Source organism: Octopus bimaculoides, chromosome 14, assembly GCF_001194135.2.
Source record: "Octopus bimaculoides isolate UCB-OBI-ISO-001 chromosome 14, ASM119413v2, whole genome shotgun sequence".
NCBI lineage: Eukaryota > Metazoa > Mollusca > Cephalopoda > Octopoda > Octopodidae > Octopus > Octopus bimaculoides.
This window is the reverse complement of record NC_068994.1, coordinates 22433440-22446746: the sequence shown is the minus strand read 5'-3', so window position 1 is coordinate 22446746 and position 13307 is coordinate 22433440. Positions and strand designations below refer to the sequence as shown.

The 13307-nt window shown below is 36.5% G+C and overlaps 2 protein-coding genes across 5 annotated transcripts in view; one reads left to right on the top strand and one right to left on the bottom strand.

Annotated features, from left to right (window-relative positions):
• LOC106884031 (mRNA-decapping enzyme 1A) overlaps positions 1-13307 on the top strand; it is a 39737-nt gene that overhangs the window by 14752 nt on the left and 11678 nt on the right. Inside the window, exons 2-3 of one of the 4 annotated variants that reach the window (XM_052972765.1) lie at positions 3075-3407; positions 4666-4748. The exons of 1 other annotated variant lie outside the window; for it this stretch is intronic. The gene's annotated coding sequence lies outside the window, so the exon portion shown is untranslated. The remainder of the gene's footprint in view (positions 1-3074; positions 3408-4665; positions 4749-13307) is intronic. 2 more of the 4 variants (XM_052972764.1, XM_052972767.1) reach the window with 2 other exon arrangements.
• LOC106884040 (zinc finger protein OZF) overlaps positions 7279-13307 on the bottom strand; it is a 12337-nt gene continuing 6308 nt past the window's right edge. The window contains exon 2 of the mRNA XM_014935252.2: positions 7279-11581. Coding sequence (XP_014790738.1) covers positions 10100-11131 — 1032 coding nt within the window. The 5' untranslated portion in view covers positions 11132-11581 and the 3' untranslated portion in view covers positions 7279-10099. The remainder of the gene's footprint in view (positions 11582-13307) is intronic.

Genomic DNA, 13307 nt, shown 5'->3' with positions numbered 1-13307 from the left:
TTTTGGACACCTGTAAAAAATTGGAAAAGTCAAGAAAACAGATAGGTTTGTTCCACATCAACTGAACGAGTTTCAAAAGCACAGGCGCCTCGAAGTGTGCTCCTTATTGCCTTCTTGACTGGAAAAAGACCATTTTTGCATCAAATCATTACTTGTGATGAGAAATGGATACTCTTTGACAACAGTAGGAGAACAGGACAGTGATTAGATGCAGGAGAGTCACCTAAACACTACCCAAACCCACCATTGCACCCTAAAAAGTTAGTGGTCACTGTATGGTGATCTGTGAAGGGAGTTATTCATTATTCATTTTTGCAATAAGGAAAAACGGTAGCAGCAACATCATATTGTCAGGAAATTGATTGTATGCATGAGAATTTGAAAAAGAAGATGGCCCAATTTTGCTCCACGACAATGCACGCCCTCACACTCTTCAAACTATGGTCCAAAAGTTGCAAAGCCTGAATTCTGAATTATGAGATTTTGCAACATCCTCCCTATTCCCTTGATATCTCTCCTTCTGATCATTACTTATTTGGATCATGCATTGATTAAATAAATCAGTTCTCTAACACATCTGAAACATTTTGTTAGTTTTCAAACAGGACATTTCATGTGAAACAGCCTAATGTATATATATATATATATATAAGCTTAGTGAAAAAACTGTTTTTTAATTATGATTATGTTCAATTCTAAGATACTACATTATTTGGGGTTATTTTTCATTATACACAAAGTATATTGCTAGGTTCTTCATAAATGACTAAAATAATATGACAGATTGCTACAGAATTAAATCAACTTCCTAAATAATGTGACACTGAAAAGGATTAAGTATGTTACATTAAGATGACATTATTTTTGTACATGACATATTTTTCAATTTTCCATGATAAAGAATATATAGCTATATTTAATGATTGTTTCTTATTTTATAACTGCTGTATTAGGAGTGTTAAGTAACATCATCTTTTGATGCAAGTCATATTGTAATTGCTGTGGTCTAACTGAGAAATGATATTTGAACTTCTTTAGTATTCTGATTACTATGTCATATGTAATATTTATTTATTCACATTTTATAAAATTTATCCTGTATTATCTCGTAGCTTTGATATTTCAAAGATATGATTGTTTATTTTCAGAATGATATTACAGGGTAGATGTGAGAGGCCTGATCTGGTCAGTTTTAGCGTAAAACAGGTAGAATATTTGGGTCAGCTATGGCCGTTTTAAATGTTAAAGGGTTAAGTCATGGACTCTAATAAACATCTAAATTTGTTGAACTACCAATCAAAATTTGTTTGAATAGATATAACATCAGTTTATGGGTTCCATACTTTGGTAAAAATATCTTATGTACAGTATTGAATATTCACTCTTTATTTACTCTATTTTATTCATTTAATTGTACAGCTTTATTTTTCTTTTAAGTACCAGTGTCTGTTTTGTAAGTGCTTTCTAATAGGATTAACTATAAAGAAAAGAGGGTAGGATATTGAGTCTTAGAGATGAGATAATATAAGACCACTTGTACAAGCAGTATACACCAATGCTAACCTTACACAGTTCATGACAGCATAAAGAAAGGAGTTAAAATTTGTTGAAGCTATGTTTGATGTTCAGTTTGAAATATTGGACATAGGAAGTGAGGGTGGGGAACACAAAGAAAAACAATTCTAATGAAGAACAATGGGTAATGAGATGGTGGTGTAGAATCATCACATTTACAAGAATAAGTCCCATTGTAATACGGTATGCTTTTTAAAAAAAAACTTAATTAAAGAAAGAAAAGAATTCTACCTTATAATATCATTAATTCATGTAACTAAGGTATTAAAACTCACTGGAAATATTTTCACCAGCTTTAAAGATATGAGTTGTGTTTATTGCAATAACATTGTCTCAGCATTACTCAACAACTTTCACTTATTGCTTCATGTTCTTTGGTAAAATATGTTACAATATTTTGCTTAGATGATAATTTTTCACCAAATTTATAAATACCAATGTAGCTAATATGTTTGTTCTATTCATTTTATATTCAGTGATAGTGGAGGCGCAATGGCCCAGTGGTTAGGGCAGCGGACTCGCGGTCATAGGATCGCGGTTTCGATTCCCAGACCGGGCGTTGTGAGTGTTTATTGAGCGAAAACACCTAAAGCTCCACGAGGCTCCGGCAGGGGATGGTGGCGAACCCTGCTGTACTCTTTCACCACCAACTTTCTCTCACTCTTACTTCCTGTTTCTGTTGTGCCTGTAATTCAAAGGGTCAGCCATGTCACACTGTGTCACACTGAATATCCCCGAGAACTACGTTAAGGGTACACGTGTCTGTGGAGTGCTCAGCCACTTGCACGTTAATTTCACGAGCAGGCTGTTCCGTTGATCGGATCAGCTGGAACCCTCGACGGCATAAGCGATGGAGTGCCAACAACATATTCAGTGATAAATGTCTGTGTTCTTGCTATACATGTTGTGTTGTTGAGTGTATTGCATCATACAGACAGGAATTGTCTATTTTACAAATTATTTATATATTTATGATATTGTTCCTTAACTATAACAAGCCCAGTGAAAATTTTCTATTAAAAAAGAAGAATCATGCCTCTGTTGTGTCAACCACAGGCAAAATTTCCACAGCTAGAGTACTTTTGACAACTCTTAATGCATTTAGATTGCTAGGCAATGGGCATATATTTATTATTGTTGCCACCAACTGAAAAGATAACAGCCTGATTGTTATCCCCCACACACACACACCTCTTTCAGATTGTATACCAGTATTTGTAAGAGATCAAGATTTCTTAATTCTGAAATAACCATTTGAAATTTTTCCTTCCTTTCTTTACTGCTTTGTTAACTTGTTTAATACACTACATGGAGCTTAACTCACCAACATCATAACTGAAAACTGATCTAGTTTAACCAATTTAGTTGCCTAAACTGTTGTTGGTATTCTGTCCTCTCAGTTTATTCTATTTTATAATGGAACATATTTCAGTTTCTGTATGTATTTGCTTTGTCTTAGTTTAACATCCTCTCCATTTAAAAAAAAATTTCTATTTCAGTTTACCAACTTTCTACTACTTTTCACAGCTTCAAATAATTTATGAAGCCTATCTATAACATGAGTCTGAATGATCTTTGCACCTGCAAAATTAGAAATCCTCAGCAAATGTAGCTATAAATATCAATCACTTTGTTTCCAAAATACTGTCTTTAATTCTTCTCTGGATGTCTTTAATTCCTCTCTGATCATTACCTGCCAGGATCTTGAAGCATCAGTCAAACTATATACATATTTTAAAAGCTGCCATATATAGGCACAGGCATGGCTGTGTGGTAAGAAGCTTGCTTCCCAACCACATGGTTCCTGCTTCATTCCCACTGTGTCACCTTGGGTAAGTATTTTCTACTATAGCCTCAGATCAGAGCCTTATGAGTGTATTTTTATAGATGAACACTGAAAGAAGCGTGCCATATATATATATATATATATATATATATATGTGCGTGTGTGTCTTTGTGTCTGTGTTTGTCTCTCTACCACCATTTGTTGTGTTTATGTCCCCTTAACTTATGAAACCCATCAAGGCAATGTCCCAGCTGACTGCAGTCAAATGACTTATATATATAAAAAAAAAGATATATTTTTACATATAAAACATATAACCTGCATGTACATTGAAGAGGATCAAACTAACTTATTTAATTGCTTGCTCTGTAAACATGCAGTCTTAAAAACCATTGATTTACATATCCAACTCTGAGATACCATAATTCCTAATGTTACATGTAGACCCTCTTTTGAATATGTGAGAGAATCATTTCTAATATTATTTGCAACTCTATTTTGAAAACCTTTTGCCACAAATCTAGCTTCACAGATTTGTTTATCATTCAGCTTTGCATGCTACTTATGAATGAGGAGAGCTGTGTGAAGAAGTGTCACTCCCTAAAAGTGGAAGGAACCCATGGAAGGAGGTGATGCAGCATGACCTTTGAGCATTGGGCCTCACAGCAGCAATGACGAAAGACTGAGACCTCTGGAGATATGCTGTGATTGAGAATACCCAGCAAGGAAAGTGTGATCACAGCCGTAGCCTACACCAGTGTTGCATAACCAGTCCATTTAAAAATTACCTTTGCATCGTCGGGTGACATGCCATGCTTGAGGAGACCTATTGAGTCAAGTAAATCAGAATCAAATCAAATCACAATCAAATGGAAATTGTAGTTGTGGCCATTACCAGTGCTGGTGGCACGCAATAAGCACCATTCATTGCATGGGTCGCTAACAGAGCCACTGAATTGGCTCCCCGTGCTGGTGGCACGTAAAAAGCACCATCCAAACGTTAGTAGCCTGCGCTCTTAACCACTACGCCATATCCCCAAGACACCCGATGAAGGCTGGAGTGTATATGAGCCGAAACATTGTGTTAACAACAAACAAGATGAGAACAAACATCCGTCAATTGTAAATAATGTTTATTCATTAGATGCTTGTTTTTATTTTCAGCTTTGGGTCCTCATTGTTTGCATGTTTAGATTAAAGTTTTCTTAGTTTGGGAAACACAATCACCTTAGGAACAGGTTTTTGTTTAGGTTGCCTATTTCTTGTTCTTGTACTTACATGTTTTTCAATTTTATTTATTTCAGTCATTAGACTGTGGCCATGCTGGGGAGCCGCCTTGAAGAATTTTTCTTGAATGAATTGACCGTACTACTTTTTTTAAAGCCAGGTGCTTATTCTATTAGTCTCTTTTGCCAACTGCTAAGTTATGGGGGATGTAAACACACCAACACTGTTTGTCAAGCGGTGGTGGGAGACAAACAGATACAAAGACACACATATACACACACACGTGCGTATATGATGGGCTTCTTTCAGTTTCCATCCACCAAATCCACTCACAAGGCTTTGGTCAACCAGCTTGCCCAAGGTGCCACACAGTGCGGCTGAACCTGGAACCATGTGGTTGGAAAGCAAGCTTCTCACCACACAGCCACGGCTGGCTTTTGTTATAAGTAACATCAAACTCTATTTTTCTTTTCATTACAGTTGGTGGAGTTAGGTTTCTGACAAAGCAGCTAGTAAAAGTTTACACAGAACTTTCACTAGCTGCTTTGACCTAGCACAGAGTTAGTTCACCAACCGTAGCTTTTGCTATTTGCTTATTTCTGGCATCAGATTCACCCTAAATGCAAATATAGGTTCCAGTAATATTATTTTGTAATCTCTAAGTCCTGCAACAAGATGATCACACTGGATGCGATCGTCATTGTTGTGTCTTTTTGTCATTGCTATTTTTCAAGCAATTTATACGTGATAAATGTTAATTAATTCGAATCTTCCAAAAGTTTGTCTAATTTTTGTTAGAGTTGTGACATTCCATTGTCAGCATTTCAGGTAGCAATATCTATTTCAAGAACTGTCTCTCTAGCTTTTCCTTTCAATCAAGAAGGGAGCTGGGGCTCATTAATTCCCAAATCTGCATTTCCTTCCTCAGTGTTTTCTTATTAGTGGAGGTGGTGCCAGTAATTTTGAAGCCATGATGTATTCACCGATTGTCATTTTCCACCGGTGTTAAATAATAAACAACATCACTTTCAGATACAGAGGAAACAACAGCTTTTATATTATATAAAAAGCAAACCTGTCTATCTACATTGCTAATTCCGCTACCCTCTTTTCCTAACCCTGGCAAATGGGGATGAATTGTTTCCCTTCCGGGAGGATTTGTCTTCCTTAACTATCAACATATCATTCATATAAATTATATTGCACCAGCATGAGGTGTTTCTGTCATTTCATTCATTTAGGAAAGTGAAAAGGTTTACTGGAGGATCTTACATTTTTTTTTAATTACTATATTCATGTAAAATATGCACTCTGGAAAAAAATCTCTCGTGTACGTGTTGATTTCGACTTTTCATTGTTACTCCATATTTCAAATTGAAACTAAATAAATGAAAAATGACCAGAGATTGTGTATGTGTGTGTGTGTAAGCACAGACAGAGCTGTGTGGTTAAGAAGTTTGCTTCACAACCAAGTAATTTCAGGTTTAGTTTCAATCCTACTGCATGACGTTTTGGGCAAGAGACTGATATAGCCCCAGGCCTAAACCTTGTGAGTAGATTTGGTAACCAGAAACTGGAAGAAACCCATTTCATTATGTCACACATCTCAAAGGCACAAAGCCAATGGAAAATTTGTTGACAAGAGAAATGGCAGCAATAACACTGCTTGTAGCTTGCAATTTTTGAAAACACAGAAATGTAAATGCACATGTAGGAACACACATAAATTCATAGGCTCATGCTCGTATATATGATAGGCTTTTTTCAGTTTCCACCTACTCAATCCACTCACAAGGCTATGGTCAGCCGGGGGTTTCAAGAAGCCTCTTCCCCAAGGTTTCATTCAGTGGGACTGAGCCCTAAACTATTTGGTTGAGTAGCAAACTTCTTAATAATGCAACCATGTCTGCACCTATTATTCTTTATGTGTTTTTCAATATCTACTGTTGTGAGAACATCACCCATCTGTAGATCAATTACCTGAGAAGTAGAGGGTTATTACAATGTCCAGGTCACCATGTATATTACTGTTGCCTTCATCATTTCTATTCGACTGGAAGTGACGCCAGATGGATATGCGTGTGGAAGGTGTTTTATTGCATTCCATAAATAACTTGTGGCTCCATTAGCAACAATTCCTAAGAATTCTGCATTTCTTTTCTATAATTTATGGCGTTAAGTTAATATAAATTGGCCATATCTGGCCCAAATATTTAACATGTTTTATGTTCAAACCAGCCAGATCCAATCTCTCACACCTACCCTATAATGTCATTTTAAAAATAACAATCACATCTTCAAAATTTTGAAGCTACAAGATAATGCATGATTATTTCAAAACAATATGAATAAATAAGCATTACTTTTGAGAGAATAATGTGGATACTAAAGGATAAAGCTAATGGTCCAATAAGACTTTTAACCCTGGAAACATGTATTCCCTGGGAAGATATGAACTTAATCCTGGAAACATGCAAACATGCATGCCTTTGGGAAGATATGAACTGACCATCAGAAAATCCGTCATTAGATTAAATTATCCTCATCAAATCAATTTTTCAATGCTAGGTTAGCCTGAACAGGTTCAGTTTGCTTCAGAGCATCTTTCTAGTTGTTTCTAAGTTTTATTTTCTTCAGTTTTCAACCTGCCAATTTATTTCTCCAGCTAACATCAATCATCTTTTTTTCTCCCTAACATATTTCTTTTCGTCTCATATCCAAACTATAGTTGTTGATCTCCCTCATCCAATGCTTCAGATATGCAATCTCTTCTCAGTGTATCTTTCATACTGCCCTTCACTACTAACTGAGAAAACTAAAAACATTCTTCACCTGTTAAGAATCACCTGTCTTCACTTTTCATATTTTATTCTCATTCTTCATTACAATTCTAAAACAGTTATCATGCAATCTCAAAAACATTGAAATCCAAATATTTTTATATTTCATGATATTTGATATTTATATTTGGACCAAAGAACTGAAGTATTTCAGATTGCAAGACATTGTGTGAGAGAAAATTGTGATGTTACAGGAGAGAAATGTGTCTGCATGGATGATGGTGCACTTGCTTTTAATGATTCTGCTAAGAAAGAGGCTTGGAGAAGCCATTATGAAAGGCTGCTGAATGAGGAGAATGAATGGGAGGTGGAGAGCCTGCCAAATGTTGACCCAGTTGAGGGACCAGTTACCCGAATCGATAGCTCCCTGGTAGATAAAGCAATTAAGGATATGAAGTCAGGAAAAGCCCCCGGCCCATCAGGAATCACTGATGAGATGCTTAAAATATCTGGTGGTGTGGGTTATGGTCTAGTCACCCGTATTGTAAACCAGGTAGTTCACGAAGGAGTCATACTCAATGACTGGCTTAGCAGCACCATAGTCAACTGCTACAAAGGTAAAGGTGATGCTTTAGATAGAAATAACTACAAGGGTATCAAACTGCTGGATCAGGTGATGAGGGTCATGGAAAGGGTCATAGTCCAACTAATTAGGGAAAGAGTCTGCTTAGATGAGATGCAGTTCAGTTTTGTACCAGCTAGAAGCACCACCGATGCTATATTCCTGGTAAGGCAACTGCAGGAGTAATACCTAGCCAAAGACAAACCCCTATACTTGGCTTTTGTTGACTTGGAGAAAGCCTTTGACAGTGTCCCCTGATCCCTTATCTGGTGGGCGATGCGGAAACTAGGAATAGATGATTGGTTAATAAGAGCTGTACAGGGATGCTGTCAGTAAGGTAATGGGCAGCAATGAGTATAGTAAAGAATTCCGAGTAGAAGTAGGGGTTCACCAAGGATCAGCCCTCAGTTCTCTTATATTCATCATAGTCTTCCAGGCAATAACAGAGGAATTTAAGACAGGCTGCTCCTGGGAGCTCCTCTATGCTGATGACCTTGCTCTCATAGTGGAATCACTACCAGAACTAGAGAAGAAATTTCAGGTGTGGAAGCAAGGTTTAGAATTGAAGGGCCTTAGAGTCAATGTTGAAAAAATCAAAGTCCTGTAAGTAGGGAGGTGAACAAATCACAAACCCCTTCAGGTAGAAGGTCCTGCTCGATCTGTAGAAAAGGCAAAGGTAGAGACTCTATAAGATGTACCCAGTGTAAGCTATGGATGCATAAGAGGTGCAGCAACATCAAAGAAAGGTTAAGCGGGATGATAGCTTTTGTGTGTAGCTGATGCACAGGGGCAATAAGCACCGAAGATGCTCAGAAAACAGATTCCATCACATGCCCGGGGGAGAAACTAGAATAGCCTGAGCAAAGTTTAGAAAGCTCCTACCTCTACTGGTTACAAAGGGCCTCTCGCTCAGAGTGAAAGTTAGACTGTATGATGCCTGTGTGCATGTTATACGGCAGTGAAACATGGGCCATGACTACTAAAGACATGCGTAGGCTTGAAAGAAACGAAGCTAGTACGATCCACTGGATGTGTAATGTCAGTGTACACACACAACAGAGTGTAAGTGTCCTTAGAGAAATGTTGGATATAAGCATTAGACATGGTATGCAAGAGAGACGACTGCGTTGGTATGGTCATGTGCTGTGTATAGATGAGGAGAGCTGTGTGAAGAAGTGTCACTGCCTAACAGTGGAAGGAACCTGTGGAAGAGGGAGACCCAGGAAGACATGGGATGAGGTGCTGAAGCATGACCTTTGAACGTTGGGCCTCACAGAGGCAATAACAAGAGACCGAGACCTCTGGAGATATGCTGTGATTGGGAAGATCTGGCATGTAAAGTGAGATCACAGCTGTAGCCTATACCAGTGTCGCATAACCAGCCCATTTAAAAAGTACCTCTGAATTGTTGGGCGACACGCCATGCTTGAGACCTTTTGAGTTGAGTAAAATCAAAAATCAAAATCAAAATCACAATCAAAATGGAAATTGTAGTTGTGGCCAATGCCAGTGCCACCTGACTGGCTCTCATGCTAGTGGCACGCAATAAGCACCATTCATGCCTGGGTCATTGCCAGTGCCGGTGGCACATGAAAAGCAGCATCTGAATTTGGTCGATTCCATGAAGCCATGTAATTGCAAAATGAACTTTTTAGCTACACAGCCATGGCCTGCATGATCTACACCCCGTCACTGCATATGTGTGTGTGAAAAGTTGCAGTTAAACCAAAAAAAAAAAAAAAAACTAAAAATCATATGCTAATATTTTTAAAACTTTCTTCTGGTAAAAGAATTAACATTTTTGGTTAGTGGTTAAAAGTTCTGTCCTATTTATTTTTATTTAAACAAAATATCTTAGATACATCTTCAGTTACTGTAAAAAGTTAATAATTTGTAGAACTAAATTTATCCTTATGGTGGAAAAGTAGTTTCTATAAGGTAAATGCATGAAAAGTTTAATATTAATTAAAATTGCAAATAAGATAGTGGTGGTGTGTCAATGAAATAACAGTCTTTTGTGTTTTGTATTTTCAATAAATTAAAATCTAATTGTAATGTCTTCTAAACTAAATGTTATTTTAGCAGTTAATAACATTGAATAGATTTCTGTTATTTTTCTTCAGTTTGAGCTTCTAATATACTTAGGCAGCAATTTGGTTCTGTGGGTGTGTTTGTCCAAGCAGCAGCCCATGTTGGTGTCACTGGGAACCCAGCTGACCAGTTGTAATTATTTACCTGTGAATTGTTTGGTATCACTGATGTAATTGAGATAGGCATCAATGGTTGTATACAGCAAGTAAGTTGTTGGGAGTTTGTTTGTGTTTCAAATGTTAATTGGACTTGTGATGGTGATGATGGTTCAAGGGACTGCTGATCAGTCAATGGCAGCAATGTTTGTTCTAGATTTGCTTCTTCTTCTTCTATTTCTGGTTCTGATTGTTTTTCTGATTGTAAAATTTCATTTCTACTATGTGTTTGTTCATGCTTTTTTAAATGTGCTCTTTGGGAAAATACTTTGCTGCATAGGCTACAGTTAAAAGGTTTCTCTGCACTGTGTGTTCTTTCATGTTTGTTAAGATATGATTTTTGTGAGAACACTTTATGGCAAATTGCGCACTCAAATGGTTTTAGCCCTGTGTGAGTTCGTTCATGCTTGTTTAAATACGATTTCTGTGAAAAGTTCTTCTGACACACAGAACACACAAATGGTTTTAGTTCAGTGTGTGTTCTTTGATGCTTATGAAGATAAGATTTTTGTGAAAATGCCTTTCCACAAGTGAAGCATACAAATGGTTTTTCTCCTGTGTGTGTACGTTTATGTTTGCTGAGATGTGTTCTTTGGCTGAATGCCTTTTCACAAACATTGCAATGATAAGGTTTTTCCCCTGTGTGTGTACGTTCATGATTTTTCAGTTTATCTCTTTGGCTGAAAGCTTTTCCACAGAAAGAACAACTGAAATGTTTCTCTGCTTCTGGGGCCAATTCGTGTTTGGCGAGATATACACGTAAAGTAAACCCTTTGCGGCACACTGCACATTTGAAAGGTTTCTTACTATTTGCAGTACTTTGCAAGTCATCATTTGTCTTGGTATCAGATGTTGACTGCTTTTCACTCTCGTTCATGGATTGAACATTAATCATTTTAACTTAGGTTTGTATATCTCACAAACATTATTATATAATTTTATAAAATTCACTTTGTTATATTCATAATTATATTAGTTTATATTGCTATAATATATGGTCTTTCTGTATTCTGAAAAAATTTGGATTTAGGACTGTGCTTTCTTTCAGTAATATTAAATATTTTTTTTTAAGTGCCTATACTTCTCTTGATCTTGTACTTGACATAAAATGTTCATCCCATTGTTATATGTTCATGATTTAACAATTAATTATATAAAATGACTAAAAGTTTTTTTTCTTTTTATATATTTTTACTTCTATATGTAATGCAATTTCTTTCAGTATGGTCTCTATCCTTCTTATATTCCATAAAATATTTTTGAGCTCTATTCCATGATTTAGTAATTCTTTCTAACACATCTCTGTTGTTGCCTCATATTCCAAGATTGTTTTAAATTGAATACTCTGAAAATAAAAGTAGAAAAACATCTGAAGTAAAAACATCACACATAACTGCTCATCAAAGTAGTATTATTTGTCTTTATCTACAAGATAACATATTGCTTATAACAACTGTATAAACAGCTCTCTAATATTAGTAATAAAAGGTTTATGAAAAAAATTTCTATGCCGAATGACAGTCATTTCTGTTGAAGATAACCACTAACATCATCATTCTTATTGTATTTCTTTTTAACCATCACAATTTCGAGTGTGTTTGTATGTGTAAAGTTTTGAAAAATTGTGTGCCTGTGATGAAAATTGTATACCTTGTGGGTAGTTAAATGAATATACATGTGTGTGTGTGTGTGTGTATCAAGATTTATCTATTTATCTGTCTGTCTATCTTTCTACACACATCATTCAGCATCATCATTTAACATCCACTTTTCCATATTTCCATGAGTCAGATGGAATTTGTTGTGCCAGATTTTCTGAGGCTGGATGCTCTCCCTGTCAACAACCCTCACCTGTTTCCAAGCAAGGTAATATTTTGCCATGCTCCAGCATGTTTCTGCAGAATATTGGAATTGAATGACACTACTTCTATGGCAGTGACACGCATTTATGACTATCACATGATGTCAAGACAAGGACACACACACACACACACGTGTGTGTGTTTTTATATATACATGTGTGTGTATTATAAAGATATTTCTTTGGCCTTTTTGTCATTGATCTATGGTATTGCAGAGACAATAACTTCTTCATTTATTACATCCAACTACTTCACTTAACTTCTTTCTGAACAACATCTTTTGTGGTTGATAAGTTCTAGCAGAAGTGTCTACTACTGTTGTACACTCTTGTCTTTGTCTTGCCTCCTCAGCATGTTGAATGCAGTTATCCTCTCTGTACACAACTGATCTCCACTTGCTGCAGTCCTTTGCTGACTCTTACCATTTTCTTTCTTCGATAGAGAACTCTTTCAGGATAGTTTTACTTTGGGCCTTTAACCACAGCTTTGGAGATCCTTTGTTTCTTCTTTCATCTACTTGGAACACTTGTTTGGGGATTCAATGGGTGGGGGTCATTCGTTCATCTGAGTCATCTGGATCTAAGCGTGGGGTATAGTGATGGGACATCTCTCTGGAGTACTTCTATTTCAGGAGTTTTTGTCATACTAGCTGATACTGAGCTGATACAAAGTTTGGGTACATGGAGTAAATAAAATCATAACATAAACAATTAAATATAAGAAATAATAATTTCTTAAAGTATGTGTTAATCCCCATGTACCCAGACTTTGTGGATACATATGTATATATATATATATATATGCCATGGTCATGGCTGGAATTTCTTTTGACCATAAGTCTTAATGGATCAGGGCTGACTTGTGACGTGACTAGCCAACAGTGATGACCACCACCCTACCACTATCATTTGCTTCCACCATTACATTTGCACTACCTTCAACAACAGTACCAACATGTTTTAATTTCTCTAGCACCGCCCACCAACACCACCACCTCTGCCTCCATCTATTTACACTGCTCAAACCATAGTAATATTTGATTCTAACTTAGACACATGATTACCTACTTTTGTTGGGGTGGGTTAGTTGATTAAATGGACTTTAGTATTCACCTTGCACTTTATTGCATTGTCATCCCCCCACCTAATATTTGACGGTGACCAGTAATAAAGTCACAATTTTGGCTAGGGAAAAGAGTCAATTAATTTG